Genomic DNA, 19085 nt, shown 5'->3' on the forward strand with positions numbered 1-19085 from the left:
ATTTCAGCAAACTATTTACAACAAAGACACTAAGAATTTGCTGGTAGACTTCAGTACTTTCATTTTCACACTCGCTTAAGCACTTGTCAGCATTGCTGTCGCTTGAGAGTTGCAGCTACAAAGTCAGTACAAAAACAACCCAAAATGTTTTGCTGTTTCTTCCTTTTGCCCTTAGACTATCATTGATCCATAGATGAGCTGGAAAAATTTTGGGTCCCCGAAGATTTATTTGACATAGTCTGTGACACTTGTAAGAGGCTTACAAGTTATGTTTGTCTAACTCTGACAGAATCATTGCTGCTTTTGTCTTAAGTTCAAATCTTTACAGCCCCCTTGGCTTGAGGCCAAGCCGTGCTTAGGTTTCCCCCCTTTACATGTGGCCAAAACCTGGTTTCTTGACTAGCAATATGCTAATCATTGCGATGGGTCAGGGACTGGTATGTAGATGTTGTGATGTGAGGATACCTGCATAGTATTACAAGAACTCCTGGGAGGTACAGCACATTTCTGCTCTGAACAGACACACATTGCCTTGCCTTGTCGCATTTCTGTCATTGGGGGCCAGCAATCCAGGGTCACAGTTGAAGAGCATGCTTTGGTAGCATCATAACCTGGTCTTAGCCTGTAGAGCATTATCTCATACAAACCTGCCAGCTCAATAAGGGTCAAATCTGTTACCTGTATCAAAACAACCAGCCTGTTTCTGTCCTCATACCTCCCTTTTTCATCTGCAGGAGATTCTACGCTTCTTTACTTTTTGCTGGCCACTTATGAGGGTGTTGTGTTGGAGATAGGGGTTCATGGATGTGGATTCAGACAGCGCTGTCTTCTTTGTATTGGTGAAAAACGAAGCGCTGATATTCATATCTGGATAAAAGGCAAATTGTTTCTGTTTTACCTGAGGATTTGACCTTTACTTTGAAGGGCTTCAACTACTTGTGGTCTCTTTTAATGGGGCAGGTACCTTTTTTGTATAGATGTGGATTTAAAAAAAAAGTTTTGTATTGGTTGTGTTCATTGTCATTGGCTTTTGGGTCCACATTGTAAGTCACTTTGGATGTCTTTGGTGAGGAAGGTGATTTAATAATGATAATACCAGTGCTGTGGGTGCCAGCACAAAATGACTGCCATGGGCGGCAGCAGCAACAAACAAACAAAATGTGATGGTATTCTGTACTTGTGATGCTGTCACAAAAAGCACTGTGTGTGTGTGTATAGTACAGGCTTCCTCAGCCTTGGCCCTCCAGATGTTTTTGGCCTACAACTCCCATGATCCCTAGCTAGCAGGACCGGTGGTCAGGGATGATGGGAATTGTAGTCTCAAAACATCTGGAGGGCCGAGGTTGAAGAAGCCTGGTATAGCAGGCGATAAGAGAGTTGGATATACGGTAAGTCAACTTAGGCTAGAGCTGAACTGCTATCTGGTGTCAGCCAGCCAGGCAGCTAGGGTGGCTCCTTTTTGCCACCTGTTCTTTTATTTCATGTGGCAAGGCCACCGTGAGAGTTCATAGGGCAGCCCCCTGGACCCTCCCCACCCTCTTAGGTCACAGTAGGAACAAGGGCCAGGTGTCGCATCCAGTTTCAGTTGGGGGTGGGGGTCTGTGCTGTCCCTATTCACGCCTGCTTCCAGACTGCTACCTGCCTTTCTGTATGTACTATGCATGTGTGTGCACAATGAAAATAAATAAAACAGAGAAACTGCTTGGTGAAAGAAACCAGCTATCCCATCTCTTGCTGGCAACAGGTGTCTTGTTCACTGCTTCCCCCACTACCACCACCAGAACAATCCCAGATCATTTTCTTTCTTGGTTGGTCCCAATACAGGGGTGCAGAATTATCTTGGATAACCAGTTCTGTAACTTGTAAAGACTGTAACTTTTCAGGAAGTGGAAAAAGGGGCCAATTACATTGAAAAACCTCACCTGAAGATTCAAGGTGAAGCTTGTGATGGTATGTAATGCCTTCTTGGAGAACAGTTGGTACTTGAATTCCTGCAGGATAGGTCCTCGTGGCATGAGAGATCCACTAGGCATAGCTTTTGCCGTTTTGTGGCGTACGGTTGCTATTTCCCCCCAGTCTGAGGAGTGCTTGCAAAGCAGGTGCTAAGAGCAGAAGCCAGGAAATCCCTGCTCCAAGCTTCACATTCGCCTGGAGCTCATCAAGTGGTGGTTGCAAAGTGATTGTCCTTTCAGCTCCAGCTTCCTGCCAGCAGCAATATGGGGCTGATAATACTGGCCTGCCTCACAAGATTACTGCAAGAGTATATGAAGTGCTTTGAACACTTAAAATGTGCTATAAGAATGCAAAGTGTTATTAAGTACGTAGTGTTCATCACACTTGAAGTGAGGAGAGGGGGGAGAAATTCTTCTAAAAGCAGCATGGTTATTCCCAGGCCAGAGCTGGGAATCATTTCTTGTACTCTATTGATTTGAAAGTATTGGATAAATTTCCCCCACATTTTTGTGTTTGTGTGTGTGCTAAAAAAAACAACACAACACCCAAAATGTCACTGCCCGAGCTTTGCATGTGTAACATAACATTGCACATTCGTTCCCAAATATCTCAAGTTAAAGGATCTCAGGTTACAGGCTTGGAAGGGACCTCTACTTTTGACTCTGTAGGCCTTGCTGTCAGTACAGGGCTGGATGACTTAAACTTGATTGCAATATGGGGGCTATTATGAATACTTACACCAATATTAATTTATTACATTTTTTTTTTTTGAGATGAACGTAAAGCTTGTTCCTGCATTTTAATTTGACTACTGTTAATGACGTAGTGGGACGCAGGTGGCGCTGTGGGTTAAAGCCTCAGCGCCAAGGACTTGCCAATTGAAAGGTCGGCGGTTCGAATCCCTGCGGCGGGGTGCGCTCCCGCTGCTCGGTCCCAGCGCCTGCCAACCTAGCAGTTCGAAAGCACCTCCGGGTGCAAGTAGATAAATAGGGACCGCTTACCAGCGGGAAGGTAAACGGCGTTTCCGTGTGCAGCTCTGGCTCGCCAGAGCAGCGATGTCACGCTGGCCACGTGACCTGGAAGTGTCTCCGGACAGCGCTGGCCCCTGGCCTCTTAAGTGAGATGGGCGCACAACCCCAGAGTCTGTCAAGACTGGCCCGTACGGGCAGGGGTACCTTTACCTTTACCTTAATGACGTAGTAGCGTCTTCTATTTTTGTGGAAGAGGGCTTTCTCTGAGGTCTGACCCAGTCATTTATGGAATATTCATTGTATATCTGTAGAACTTTTAAAAATAATTATAAGAATTTGTACAAATCGTTTTGTTGCTTTTAGAGCTTGCATTTTTTGTATTTTATCTCATTTTTATTTTGTTATACAGTGCTTTGATAGCTTCAGGCTGTGCAGCAGTTTATAAATTAGTCAAGTTAATGATAATGATTAAGATCTATAAAGGTCGATTATAAAGGAAATTAAATGCAAGAATTTCCTTGTGATTTCACCGTTTATAACCCTGCTATCCATGGGCATATATGTTCCTGCAACTCACGATAACACTTCATACATCTGATTAAAGCTCTTGCCCTATTTAATTGTTAGTCTAAAGGTGCCACAATGTTCTTTCTTATTTTCGCTGCAGCAGATTAATATGACTGTCCCTCTGGAATTGCATTTCAATGGGCATTTTATGTTGGAAAAAGGGATTATAGGCCTTGCTTGTTGGTCATTAAAGACGGGTTATTTGAAATTGTTTTGGCTGAGCTCTTTACTTAGTTTTGTTTTGAATTGGCGAACATCTTTTACATCTTTTTCTGTTGGTCTGCTGTGAAATTCACGGAGAGAAATCCTGTGTTAACCTTTTCCCGTGTGCTTTTAGACTTACAGAGTTTGAAGACACACCTGCAAGTCAGCTAACAATAGATGAGTTCATGACAATTGATTTGGAAGAGGAATGTGACCCTCCTTCATTTACAGCTGGTCAACGAAAGATAAAGATTCAGCAGGTGAGTGCTTTTGTACACATAGTTCTTCCTTGCTTTTGTGGCTGGAAAGGCAGTGTCTATAGAATTCTATCCTGCTTTATTCCTCCATCTGGAAGCCAAGAGCGATGAAAAAAGAACCACATGAAAGTGCACATAATACCAGCAAGATCATATAATAGTGAGGTCAGCTCCAACACGTCATCGAAACCTGATGTGTAAAAATAATTCTCAAAAACAATCAGGATCAGGATCTACTTAGACCCATCCATGTGTCATGAAAAAGAAAAAAATATTTAATATCTGTTTCATCATTCATGAACTTTCCAAAGCACCAGCACAAAGAAGACCCTGCCCTAAGCCCTTTCAGATTTTACTTTCAGCACAGAGCAAAGCATTGCCAACTGATACGTGTGAAATTTCATTGATTGGCGTCAGCTTGAGCTATTGTTGATTTATTTATTTATTTATTATTCACACATTTTACAGTATACCTTCTGCATCTTTTTACATTTTTTCATCTTACAGCATTTCATTCAGACTTCCCAATCTAACCCTCTAGAGAAAACCTTCATTCTGCTGCATCTCCATTAGTTTCTCCGCCATTCTTTACTCCCATCTTTTCCTTAGTTTCTATTGTTGCTTCTCAGAAAATTGTTCCCACTTGCAAATGGATTCTAACGTCACCTCTTTTTAAGTATTCTCCAAGATATTCCCACTTGCCCCTTGTTTCCCTTTCATCCCAGTCCCTTATTTTGGCTGTCATACTTGCTAATCCTACAAACTCTATGAGGTTTTTGTACAGCCATTGATCTTTTGTTGGTATGGCGCTGTTGTTGATTTTAATGCTTGCTTCTTTTGGGTAGGGATGACAGGAGATAATGCTGGTGGGGTGGGTGTGATAAATGGTGTTTTCCACATTGTATTGTCATTCCCCCCACCCCATTTCCAAATTTCACAGGTGAGTGATGGTTCTTCTATAGCCAAAGTGGTACCATTTGCTCACGAGGGAGGAGGTATCGACAGGCACAAAAGAACCCCAAGGCTTGCTAAGTATAAAAAAATCATTAGAAAAAGAAAAGTAAGGGGAGAACTTCCCCGAACAGACCAGTGAGGATGGTGTACCCAGGGGACATGGAATGCTGACTGTTAGGGTGGGGGACAGAAAGCTGGATGTGGGGAGGAAATGGATTGAATATTGGTGAAGACAAGATTGACTGGAGCAGTAATAATAATAATAATAATAATAATAATAATAATAATAATAATTTATTTATACCCCACCCTCCCCAGCCAAGACCGGGCTCAGGGCGGCTAACAACCAATAATAAAAACAAGTTGATTAAAATACAATTTTAAAAAAGATTAAAATACAACATTAAAACATTAGGATGCAGCCTCTTCACAGGAGGAGAAAGGAAAAAGAAAGAGGGGAAGGGAATCAAACTGATTCTAAGCCAAAGGCCAGGTGGAACAACTCTGTCTTACAGGCCCTATGGAAAGAAATCAGATCCCGCAGGGCCCTGGTCTCATGAGAGAGAGCATTTCATCAGGCCGGAGCCAGTGTTGAGAAGGCCCTGGCTCTGGTTGAAGCTAATCTAACTTCCTTAGGGACCGGGACCACTAGGGTGTTGCTATATATGGACCTTAAGGTCCTCCGTGGGGCATACCAGGAGAGGCGGTCCTGTAGGTACGAGGGTCCTAGGCCATGAAGGGCTTTAAAGGTCAAAACCAGCACCTTAAATCTGACCCTCAGGATCATTCTACACTATGGCATTTTGTTGCAGGCCCAGCTTGTTATTCTATATTGTCTTTTGCTCCTAGCAGAATACTGATCTATTGTTAAGTACAAACACTGTAGGTTGAATCTATTCTAGGCAATGCCATGTTGGCTTGTGTAGCCTTCAATTCATTTGTAGCACAATTTGTCTTCTGTTTCCACTGGTACCCTCATATTACATGAGCCATACTTGTTGATGATACAGAACTCGAAAGTTACCATCCTGCAAACAAATGCACTATCCCAACTACTCATTTTTAAATGACATAGAGCAGCGGTTAATCCTCCAAGCAGTTGGTCCTCTGAGCTACTCACTCAGAAAGAGGTTTTACATAACCTTCCAGTGGTGTCCAAACTTTTTTCAAAGAGGGAAAGATTTGATTAAGTGAAAGGCTGTGAGGGCTGACCAAAGGGCCAAGTTGTTGACTTTTTTAAGGATTGAAGTTATTGAGGTTTTTTTTAGGATTTTACCCCAGGAAATAAACTGCCACAGGGGCCGGATTAGGCCCTCGAAACGGACTTTGGACATGCCTGCCAATTGCAAGGTTGAGGCCACTGAAGTGCATGGGGATGGCTTCATTTGAGATATTATTTAAACTCCCCCATTCACCTCAATTTACCTGGTGAGAATTGCATGCTTGCTGAAAGCTACCCTGCCTGCCTATTACCCGCTGAACAAGTTCTCATCCTGGTGACTGATGCTGCCAGATGTACATTTCAGATGTCTGAAACTGGTGATGAGGACTTGGGCAAGCAAATCCAGGCTGAAAATTCAGATTCCTAGGAAACAGCCTCGGATGTTTTATTTCCTTGGATTTTTTTGGGTTTGGACCAGAAACATGTCCAAAAAGGCAGACTCAGCTGAGCTACTCAGTACTTTTTTATTTTATCTGTATTAGCTGTGGGCTTTGGCAGGGAGAGGCTAATATTTGACAGGCCCAAGTGTGCCAAGAGAAAAATGAGTCAAGTCTGCTACTGGACACACACATGCCCCTTTCAACAACTGCCAAAGAGGCATTCATTACACAGTCTAACACACATTCTGGAAAGCTGTTGAATGACCTGGGTGGTGGTGATACACTTTTCATATTGATAAAATTATTTTAAAAAGACCCTTCCCCAATGCACTGATAGCTCAATTTCTAACAGCTCTTCACTTGATCATGATATTACCTATTATTTATTTAGAACCATCAATGTGTAGGGTGTCTTTCTTCACATGTGAAAACGAGAAAAATCCACACCCTAAGGAACTGGAAGTCTTTTTTGAAAGAAAGAAAGAAAGAAAGAAAGAAAGAAAGGGAAGATGCAAGGAAAAGGGGGAGGAATGCTGGCAAAGGGAAATGCCACTGGCTTCATAGAAAAAGTGGGGTTTTTGAGGAGGGGCTGTAAGGAAGAATGAAATGGCATTGTGGAGTAGGCATTCTGCAGTGGAGGATTAGGCTATTTATGATTGCTTGTCATGAAGGCTGTTACCTCCTGCATTGAAAAAGAGTTTGGATTTGATATCCCACTTTATCACCACCCGAAGGAGTCTCAAAGCAGCTAACATTCTCCTTTCCCTTCCTCCCCCACAACAAACACTCTGTGAGGTGAGTGGGGCTGAGAGACTTCAGAGAAGTGTGACTGGCCCAAGGTCACCCAGCAGCTGCATGGGGAGGAGCGGAGACGTGAACCCGGTTCCCCAGATTACGAATCTACCGCTCTTAACCACTACACCACACTGGCCAGTATGAAGCCAGTATGCTCTGGTATCGCTGAGGTTTACAAGTGGGAAAGTGCTATAGGGCCTACATCCTCCTTATGGGCTTGCTGTAGGCATCTGGTTGGCCACTGTGAGAGCGCATTGCTGGACCAGATGGGCCACTGGGCTGACTGATCAGAGCGCTTAGGTTCTTATGCCTAGAAGGGGCAGCAAGGGTGAGTGGGTGGAGCCATTTGAGAGCAAGCCTTGCCCAGTCTTGTGTTTGGGCAGCAGAGGAGCAGCAAAGTTTGAAGAATGAAGGTCACAGGCAAGGGGTATAGGGGGAAGTGAGAGCCGAAAGATGGGTCAAGTTCTCAGAGATTTTTAAAGGATGCACTGGACGTGGGAGGGATCGAGAAAGGAGGGGGGTGTGTGATCTGAGCAACAAGGAGTGGTGGACGGTTTTGGCTGTGGAGCTTTTTGGCAGAGGCAAGAGAGGACTGAGCTGTAGCCAGGGAACGCTCAGAGAGAAGATAGTTGAAGAAGTGAATATGTGCCAGCCCTGCATCAGCCTTTTGAGTTCAGTGCCCGCCTTTGCTTGGGAAATTCTGCTGGGCACGAGCGTTCGCTCCGTTTGCAGAGCCGTCACAGTTGCTTCAACATAATTCCTGGCAGGTTACCTGCTGTGCCCAAGTTCTCCCCATCAGCTCACCACTCAGTGCAGCGACAAATTTATTCTGACTTACAAGATTTAAAATCTTTCACACGATACAGCTAAGCTTATTTTGTTGCCTGTACATTCCTTCTCTTCTGTATGCCACTCTCATTCTTCCACCCCAATTAACCAAGGCCACAGCTGGAAAGGTATTTGCTTGTTAATTGGATTCCCCCCCCCCCAAAAAAAAGCCTCCTTTCAGGTTCTGCTCCCACTGGAGATGCCCAGGGTTGGGGGAGGAATACAACGTTACATAGAATTCTGTGTTTCAACTGGTCCATTTTAAAATAAGCACTGCTATTAATTATGATTAAATTGCATTGGAATTGCTCCAAAACGTTGCTTGCCAAGACATGCAGAGTGTCACTAGAATCTGCTCCTGAGCTGATTGTCCTGAAATATCTATCACTAATTTTGCATATAAATTATTATCACTTTGGGGGAAAACACACACCACTCCTCCTCCTCCTCCTCCTCCTCAGTGTTGTCTTTAAATCCTCTTTCTCCAAAAGGTTTTCTAGAGACATTTTCAAAAAGTTTTTATCCCCACCAGATCTTTGCTGAAACTTAACATAGCCTTCTGAAACTACAACTAACTCAGAATGTGGCAACTAGACTGTTAACTGGAAGTGGCCGCGAGACCATATAACACCGGTCTTGAAAGACCTACATTGGCTCCAAGTACGTTTCCGAGCACAATTCAAAGTGTTGGTACTGACCTTTAAAGCCCTAAACGGCCTTGGTCCAGTATACAGTGGTAGCTCAGGTTACATACGCTTCAGGTTACATACGCTTCAGGTTACAGACTCCGCTAACCCAGAAATACTACCTTGGGTTCAGAACTTTGCTTCAGGATGAGAACAGAAATCGCATGGTGGTGGCGTGGCAGCAGCAGGAGGCCCCGTTAGCTAAAGTGGTGCTTCAGGTTAAGAACAGGTTCAGGTTAAGAATGGACCTCTGGAACGAATTAAGTATGTAACCAGAGGTACCACAGTACCTGAAGGAGCATCTCGACCCCCATCGTTCTGCCTGGACACTGAGGTCCAGCGCCGAGGGCCTTCTGGCGGTTCCCTCACTGCGAGAAGCCAAGTTACAGGAAACCAGGCAGAGGACCTTCTTGGTAGTGGAATCTGCCCTGTGGAACGTCCTCCCACCAGATGTCAAAGAGAAAAACAACTACCAGACTTTTAGAAGACATCTGAAGGCAGCCCTGTGTTTAGGGAAGCTTTTAATGTTTGGCGGACTATTGTATTTTAATATTCTGTTGGAAGCTGCCCAGAGTGGCTGGAGAAGCCCAGCCAGATGGGCGGGGTATAGATGATGATGATGATGATGATTATTATTAATAATAAGATTATTATTATTATTATTATGAAGGTACTTACACATTTGGATGCTGACTCATTCTGTCAAGGAGGTAGCTGGGAGTGATGCCAAAGGATCTATTCAAACTGGGTGGCAACATGATGCCAGAAGAGATATTTTATATAAAGGAAGTGCATAGTGACGCACTCTGGAACAAAAGAATCCACTTATGTGTATAAAGCAATGGCCATAGCTCCATGGTAGAACACTGGCACACAGAAGGTCTCTGTTTCAGTTGTCAGCGTTCCTTTTATGAAGATCAGACAGCAGGTGATGGGAAAGACCTCTTTGTGAGACCCCAAACAGCCAGCCTGAGCAAACAATGCTGGGCTGGGTGTTAAACTAGTCTGCACCCTATAAGATGGTTCCCTGTGGCTTAGAATAGGGGTTGCTAACCTTTTCGTCCCAGCGAACACCTTTCAGATTTTGAAAGAGTGCCCTGGGTGCCAGTCACAAAGTGGCTGCCATGAGGGTGTGGCATAATACAAAATCGCCGCCGGCATAAAACGAAGTGAGAGAAAGTACAGTCGTTGCTTCACCCACCACCCCGGGACAATCTCTTGCTTACCATGCGAAGACAGCTTTTGACTGCTGGTACAGGAGGATACAAGGGACGCAGGTGGCACTGTGGGTTAAAGCCTCAGCGCCTAGGACTTGCCGATCGAAAGGTCAGCGGTTCGAATCCCTGCGGCGGGGTGCGCTCCCGCTGCTCGGTCCCAGCGCCTGCCAACCTAGCAGTTCGAAAGCACCTCCGGGTGCAAGTAGATAAATAGGGACCGCTTACCAGCGGGAAGGTAAACGGCGTTTCCGTGTGCGGCTCTGGCTCGCCAGAGCAGCGATGTCACGCTGGCCACGTGACCCGGAAGTGTCTCCGGACAGCGCTGGCCCCTGGCCTCTTGAGTGAGATGGGCGCACAACCCCAGAGTCTGTCAAGACTGGCCCGTACGGGCAGGGGTACATTTACCATTTACATTTACAGGAGGATACAGAACACAGCTACTCAAATGATGAGCAGGCCAGAGCATCTTTCTTACAAGGAATGAATAAGGATGTTACAGATTTTAGTTGAGAAAACAGTGGATTTAAGTGGGGTGGGGTGTTAATAGAGGTTTATAAAATTACCAAATTGTGTGGGGTAATTAGACAGGGAGGGGTTGTTCACTTTCAGAGTACTAGATGTTGTCACCCAATGAAATCGACTGCCTTAACACTTAACCAGGCAAGAGAGGTTCTTGTTTATGAGGAGAGAAGTTTCCTATTCAATAGCAATCAGGCACCTTGCGCATGTTTGTGCGTACGCTTGAGTCAGCAGTGGGAAAATCTGCATACTCAGATTGTAGAGACAAAATTGAGTATCCCATTAAATATAAAGCCCTATAAATGCCATGCATTGAATGTGGTCTTTTGAGAAATAGCCAGTATGTGATGGCTATAAATGTAGTTGGTGTCCCTCTCCCTGTGACATTTATGGCAGCCACAGACAGTAAAATGCAGGGCTAATCCATTGCAATTTCCCTGTTGGTACATGAGAGCCATTATGCCTTTACTGTGCAAAATGAGTACTCTCTGCACTCTCTTATTTTTGATGATGATGTTTATTTTAATTATCTGATGCTTAGGAAGCACCAGACAGACCTCTTTCCTGGGCAGTGGCAACCAATCTACAACTTGTCAGAAGTTGCCTTGAACTAGGTCAGAGTGTTTGTCCATCTAGCCCAATGTTGTAATGCTTTCACTTGCAGCAGCTCTCTAAGGTCTTAGACTGAGGACTTGCCCATCTCCTGCTACATCATCAGCTTCATTGAACATGGTAGGAACTGAACCTGGGATCTTCTGCATGCAACGTATGTGCCCCACCATTGAGCCAATGTGTGCAGGTGGCCATATGAAGTGGATATGGCAGATATGGCCCACCAAACTGTCTTGGTCCCTTCCTTTCAGCATTTGGCTATAACTGAAGTACTCATTTGTTTAATCGTGGGTCATTATTACAAATACAGTGGTACCTTGGGTTAAGAACTTAATTCGTTCTGGAGGTCCGTTCTTAACCTGAGGTACCACTTTAGCTAATGGGGCCTCCTGCCGCCGTTGCACAATTTCTGTTCCCATCCTGAAGCAAAGTTCTTAACCCGAGGTACTGTTTCTGGGTTAGCAGAGTCTGTAACCTGAAGTGTCTGAAACCTGAAGTGTCCGTAACCTGAGGTACCACTGTAAAGCGAATGATGTACAGTGGACATTCGAGTTGCAAACGTGATCCATGCGGGGTGCACATTTGCAACCCGCAGCGTCTGCAACCCGCAGTGGCGCGTCTGCGCACGTGCGGGTTGCGATTCGGTGCTTCCGTGCACGTGCAAAGCACGATTTAGCGCTTCTGCACATGTGTGACCGCCGAATCCCAGAAGTAAACCGTTCCAGTACTTCTGGGTTTTGGCGGTCCATAACCCCCCCCCCAAATGCAACCTGAAGCGTCTTTAACCGGAGGTATGACTGTATTAGAGAATCTGCATGTATGGCATGTTCTTTGCCGCTTAGAGATGGAGCCCCCTATAATTTTTAAGAGCTGGCTCATCTGTTTCTGTATCTAAGGATTATGACTTGAACCTTTTGAAAATTACATGCAAATCATTAACGAGACAGTGAAGTGGCCAGATTCAAATCCTCACTCAGCCATGAAAATGGGTGGATGACCTTGGGCAACTAACTTTCTCAGTCTCCTAAATTGCTTTCTAGATTGATTATGAGCCCATCTTACCCTGCTGTGAATTCAGAATGTCCACCTATCCTGTCATCAAATCTGTGTACTTAATTCTGGATTTCAGCTCTCTCTCTCTCTTTTTTTAAAGTAATATTTATTAAAGTTTTAAAGGTTACAAAAACAGAAAAGAGAAAACACCAAATTAAGCAAAAACAAGACAATACATCACAATAAGTAAAAAAAAGAAGAAGGAAAAAACAGAAAAATAAAAACAATTAAAAAACAAATCAAACCTTCCCATAACTTATCTTTCATTTGCTTGTTTCCTTGACTTCCTCACACCTCCCTTTTTTGTATTCTAGTTCAGTTAGCTATTTCAGCAAATCCTTTCCATCTTTGTTTTTGTCCTAGTAATTTATCTTAATATAATGTAACTTTACATTCTCTCCTTTCACCAATTAACAATCTATTTTTACTTAATCCTTTATAACATTTCTGCTAAAACCACATAACTTCATTCCAACATCCTTCTAACATTCCTTAATTTTACAATATTTCTGCAAATAAACTTTAAATTTCTTCCAATCTTCTTCCACCGACTCTTCTCCCTGGTCTCGGATTCTGCCAGTCATTTCCGCCAGTTCTATGTAGTCCATCACCTTCATCTGCCATTCTTCCCGGGTGGGTAGATCTTGTGTCTTCCAGTACTTTGCGATGAGTATTCTTGCTGCTGTTGTAGCATACATAAAGTAAGTTCTATCCTTCTTTGGCACCAATTGGCCGACCATGCCCAGGAGAAAGGCCTCTGGTTTCCAGCTCTCTCTCTCCCCCCCCCCCCCCGGTCAAAGGGCTTATTTTGAGAAACCTAGCACTCCAGCATTTATGAATGTCAGGTATACTGCCAAACTTTGTAATGCCCAGTGGGGTTTTGTTGCATTTGCTTTTGGTTGCAAGCTTCAGAGTGAATAAAGTAAACCAAAGAATCTAACAAATACCTTTTGTGAGTTTTTCTTTGATTATTGGATTGAGGCATGAATCTAGCGGAGAGTTTCAAGCAGTATTTTAAATCTAGTTTCCAGTCCTTTTCTTTTGTTGTGTCCTAGATCATAGGGCTCTCTTGTGCATTGTAAACCCTAGATGCAATCCATACCTGTTTAGCTCATGCACAACTGTTGATTTTGAACGTTGTCAGGCCTGCTGCAGAATATATATTTTACAGGATATAGTTATTGGTGCTTGTAAATCTTCCTAACGTACAGTTTGGTTCTGTTGCTCATTTGTCTTCCTCTCCTTTCTCCAGCTTGAGAAGGAGCTGTCTAAAAAGCTTGAAGAGTTAGAAGGTAGGGGCTACATTTCATTCAATTGTCTTATTTCTGCCACATTGTGTTTGTGCACTAGTGACAATTATTTGTATGTACCGCAGGTGAAATATCAAGCTACCAAGATGAAATAGAGATTGAGTTAGAAAATAGCAGACCAAAAGCAAAAGGAGTTTATGCAAATTTCAGTAAAGACGGTAAGTCTGTTTAAAATCCCTTAATCGGGAGTATGTTAAATGTGAGAATGATTTTACCATAGTCTTGAATTTGGGTATATAAGTGCATCAATTTGGAATATAGAGAAAAATGAAGTATTTCATTTGTAAGCTAGGATTGATGCAGGAAGTGTTGGATTTTCTAACAGAGTCGGGGAATTTGTGATACTTCTTTCAGTGTTGTTAGCCCTAACTAGATGAATTGAGAGTTTTGCATTGACTTTTAAAAATTATTGGTAGAGAAATCAAATAGCTTCCAGGGAAAAGAGGAGAGCAGGCATTGGTGTTGGTATTGGTGAATGTCTTCCCAGATGATATGTCTACTCAACTGCAGAACTTTGTAAGTATGTATGGGATATAAATAGCTTCATTTCCCTTCCCAACCTTCTGCGAGCTCCCAGTCACCAGAAATGCATTAAACACGGACATACAGGAAAGTAGTAAAATATATGATGGTGCCCATCTGTGCTGGACTCATTGATTTAAAAATAAAACAAAATTGAAGACTGCAAAATAATGCATCTCTATCTTTACATTTCATTGTTCAGATAATTTCATTGGTTACATTGGCATCTGTGTGAGGGAGCTTTTAATCAAGAGATTGTGGTCTTCCAATTCTTAAGGAGTGGGATTTCTGAAAGCTGGAAGCTGTGAAGGCAACCTCTCTTGTACCAGTAGCCCAACTTTGAAGCACTGTGAGCAGGCCTGTTAGCCGCTAATTGGGGAAACTGATCCTCTGGTGGTCTCAGCAAAGTCTCTTGCTGGGCGGGTACTCATAGCTGGAGCTGGACCTAGGAATGATGGAGGGGTGCTGGGTGGCTTCAACAAAATTTTAGCAATTGCCCCCTTTACAATGTTGCTTCGTTACTGAAACGCCACAGTTAAAACTGCAAAATATTGAATTAATTCACAATGTCATTGGTTTTGCTCACAAAGCAGCCTCTGCACCAACCATCACATCTTTAGAGGGCATGTTTCCAGCTCTGTTCACACCTTCAATATGCATTCACTGAGCGGAGGGGAGTGTGGCTCTGATGTTTGTTTTTTTGACAAGGACGAGTAATGAACTCACGCTAGAAAGAAATAGTGATTGTGAGAGATTCTTAGGAGTCTAAAGAAGCCTGCCAGCAGCATATAGCACACATCTGTTTTAACATTTTTGATGAAATTATTTGATCCTCTCCCTTTAAAGACTGCATGGAAGACAATGCCTCGAGTATATTTGGAGAAGAGGAGGGAGAAGACGAAGAACTGGAAGCAGCTGCGAATCATTTAAACAAGGACTTTTACAGTGAACTTCTGGATAAAGACAGGTCAAAGGAAAAAGAGTCTCCTCTGAGGCCACCTGCCCTGGAATCCCTGCTTGGCCCTCTCCCTACAGCCGCCAGTCTTGGAATAACGGAATCTATAAAAGAATGCATATTGACTAAGGATCGAGACCACAGTAAGTACGACCTGAGTTAGACATATGAATTGAGTTGCGAAACACAAGAGGCTCTTGTTCACTGGAATTTCACTTTTGTACCAAATTGGAGCTTGCTACTCTGTGATGGGGATTGGTGGAGGCTTTTGTCAGTGTTTGCTGCATCAGCCCAGTGGCCATAGGGGCTGAGAGCTCCAAAACAGAGTGAGAGAACTCTTAGGTGACACGTGGAGAAAAGCACATTTAGGTGATGCTGTGCCTTAATTAGCTTTGTAATAAGGTGATCATGCCATGGGCTATCTTTTCATTGTGCAGTTTTACTGCCAGTATTATGTTTTAACTTTTCTTGGAAGTATATTTGGAACTAATGGCTTACATACCGACATATGTTGTCCGTATAATGAATATTATATGGACAACATATGCTAATACGTAAACCATTCATTTTCCTTCCTTCCCTGTGAATTTTTAAGCCTCTAGACTGAAGAGATTTGTCTTGTATTTTCCTTAATATTTTTTTGTGTTTCACCTTGACTTTCATATATATCGTTTCGTACTCTCAAGATTCGTGGCTATTGGTGTGAATGCTCTTGAAATGTTTGTAGGATCTTATATTGTCTTGGGATCAGTTTCTGCTCATGTGATGTGTTCTACATGTCATTAAATTTACTCCGGTTTTAACCATCCTCTCCCAGGGATTGTCAACAAGTCATTATGCCAGCCTTCTTCAACCTTGAGCCCCTACATGTTGTTGGCCTACAACTTCCATCATTCCTAAGCACTGGCTAAGCTGGCTGAGGCTGATGAGGATTAGAGTCCAACAGCATCTGGGTCTGGGGATCCAAGGGTGACAAATTCTGCATTATACAGAGGCTCACCCAGCCTTGTATAGTGGCACCAAGATGCTATCGGGTGATATTCAACTAAATAGTTGCACTGGTGCAATGATTAGCACTAGTGCAATGAGATTTCCCTCCTCTTCTTCCCCCATGTGTGCTCTGTGCTGTTCCAGAGGGTTGGGAGAAACCCCAGAACATATTTAATGTGGGAGGAGAGGGGAGAAAGGTTCTGTTTCACAAGGATCAAACCTTGCTTCAAAATGTCTTCTATAGGCTTCTTGGAAGCATGTGGTTGGTCACTGTGGAAAACAGGATGCTGGACAATGTCTGTAATTTGACCAACTACATTGGTACAGTAGCAGCCTTCAGATACAGAAAGTACTTCTTGCTAAGTGAAGAATGGGATGTGATTACAAAGCTGCTTCTCGGTTCAGTTTTCAGAGCCAATACAGTATCTGTTCTTTTTCTGTTCCTCTGACCATCCATCCCACCGCTGTGTCTTACTCACTTTGCATTATTGCAAGCTTCCGCCAGCTTTTTACACCTGCCTTTAATCCTCACCTCAGATTCACTTCATGACCTTCAGGAATCCACAACATTTAGATCTCAAGCAATGCCAAATAAATGGTAAATGGTAGTAGCAGTGTGCAGTCATTTTTGTCTCATGCAGTATGTTTTCTCTAAGGAACATGGTAAGAAGGCTCAGATCATTATTGTGCTTCCATCTGTTTACTGGAACATGTGCAGTTGTTTGCTTAAAAACTGCTTGCTTTCGTTTTGCTGTTTGCTTCGAGGTAAATCGTGCTTCTTTCCAGCAATGTCCCTGATCCCCACTACTCCCTTCTTCACTCTTATTGAGGCATGGATTCCATTTTATACTTCTTAGTACCACTTGTCAAAATTCTTTAATATGTGGCCTCTTAGGCATGTAGTTGCCCTAATGAAAGCCCCTGGAAATGTGCAAATTGCTTTTGCAGTCTGCTCTTAATGTATATTCCATGTACCGTATCATGCTGAAAAGGTCTCTTTAAGTGGGCGATGATAAATCTCGGTCAGAGCAAACTCTTCAAGTCGAACCTTCTGTGTACAGCTCATAAATCTGGCAGTCTTTATAGACTATTGTATCTGTGATTGAGCCTTCATTATGCTGTTAATGAGATGTGAAAATCTCGCTGCAGCCGGCTTGATAAAGTTGGAGCCTCCCTTCAGCCCCCCCCCCCCCAGATGCTCCATATACAATTTCCAGTATCTAAATTCTTTGCTATGGATTGTCTCCAATTTATATAATTTTGACCCAAACACCGGCAGAAGAAAATAATTTTGTTGCTTAACAATCTGTTGACTGCACATAAAAATGTATGCTCTTTTGAATGGTGATAGGCTCAAGTGCCACACAGCAAGACCTGCTCTTTTGACTGAAGAAATCTTTCATCTGAGTTAGCAGCATATGCTAATGAAAACATACCCAGTGCTTTGGGGTTTCTAGGATTTGGTTCAGACTGATTAAAAGGGGAAATTTTGCAACCCGTGCGAACCCAAAGGTGGCTTCAGATGTTCATTGAAACTGGAAGAGTAGAAGTTATGCTTCCAGTCTAATTAATTTAAAAAGCTTGTGGAGTCGGTAGTCGGTGGGTGACTTGTTCTATATGAGATCTCACTGCCCTTAGAATGGAAAGTTTTTAACTTTTGGGTTCTTGACCTAGAACTGCTGTTTAATAGGCAGGTAACAGCTGCCTTTATCCATTTGCAACCTCCCCTAGAAGAGGTGCGGTAGCTCAGTGGTAGAGCCCCTGTTGTGCATGCAAAAATCCCCAATCTCTCCCAGTAGGACTGAGAAGGACCTGGGGAGATGCTGCTGATCATTGTAGGTGATACTGAGCCTGCTGATCATTGTAGGTGATACTGAGCCTGATTCAATAGATGGTAACTTCCTTTGTTTCTACCATGAAGGCTTTGCCTCCGACTTTTGTTCCTTCTTAACTTCTGGATTAGATTGCTGTCATGCACCGTCTGTGCGGGCATCTTTGAAGACTGCTCAGGAACTGCACCTGGCCAGAATGTCAGGATCCTGTTTAGGTCTGGCCTAAGAGGCTATAGTGCTCCTCTTCTTATTCAGGTATGTTTCTCATCTGTTGGGTTCTGAGCATAAATCAAAGCAGTAGGACCTAGGAGACCAGGTTTCAGGTTCCCACTCTGTCTTGAAGCTCACTGGGTGACTTTGGACCAGTCATTACTCCTAAGTCTAACCTTCCTCACAGGGTTGTTGTGTTGTGAGGACTTGTGTTGTGGCCAGCATGGTGTAGTGGTTAAGAGTGGTGGACTCGTAATCTGGTGAACCGGGTTTGATTCCTTGCTTCTCCACATGCAGCTGCTGGGTGACCTTGGGCCAGTCACACTTCTCTGAAGTTTCTCAGTCTCACTCACCTCACAGAGTGTTTGTTGTGGGGGAGGAAGGGAAAGGAGAATGTTAGCCACTTTGAGACTCCTTGGGGTAGTGATAAAGCGGGATATCAAATCCAAACTCTTCTTGAGCTCCTTGGAGTAATGGTGGGGTTTGTTTATTTAAAGCATTTTTATCTTGCTTTTCACCCCCCAAAATCCCAGTGCAACTTACAAATACCAGCAATAAGTCAATGATAGTAGTAGTAGTAGTAGTAATAATGATGATGATGATGATGATGTAATCTGTTGGCAAGAGGGGCTAGGATCGTCTTGGTAATGCCACCCAGCCTTCAGAAATCACTTTAAGGCTCGCCCCCTGACTATTTCAGTGTCGTCTTCCAGGAAACTAGTAAAAAAAGCTGTTTATGAGAACAGACTTCTTATGAGAACTTTTTCCCTTTTAAAAAATGCCTGAAGTAGGAAATTGAATTCAGAGTGGTTTTATGACTTGGTTATATATTTGGATTTATTTTTAAGTGTTGCTCTGATGGCATTTCATGTATATTGTACTGCGTCTTATGCTTTACAAACTATTATGAAAGTGTTTTTGGGACGTGGAGTAGAAATTTGAGTTAATAATTAATCATAATTATAAACATGATGCAATTATTTATCCTTGCCATCTTTTCTCAAACTGCTGGATTTGGGTTTCAGGACCTAGTAGGTTCGCATGCGAT

General features: G+C 43.3%; 1 protein-coding gene across 1 annotated transcript in view; it reads left to right on the forward strand.

The window, feature by feature from the left end:
* Nucleotides 1-19085, forward strand: part of BRF1 (BRF1 general transcription factor IIIB subunit) — a 192053-nt gene that overhangs the window by 90759 nt on the left and 82209 nt on the right. Inside the window, exons 8-11 of the mRNA XM_083734186.1 lie at nt 3829-3955; nt 13471-13510; nt 13594-13686; nt 14897-15148. Of these exons, the coding sequence (XP_083590312.1) occupies nt 3829-3955; nt 13471-13510; nt 13594-13686; nt 14897-15148 (512 nt within the window). The remainder of the gene's footprint in view (nt 1-3828; nt 3956-13470; nt 13511-13593; nt 13687-14896; nt 15149-19085) is intronic.

The sequence above is a fragment of the Podarcis gaigeae genome (assembly GCF_964106915.1).
Source record: "Podarcis gaigeae genome assembly, chromosome: 1".
Lineage (NCBI taxonomy): Eukaryota > Metazoa > Chordata > Lepidosauria > Squamata > Lacertidae > Podarcis > Podarcis gaigeae.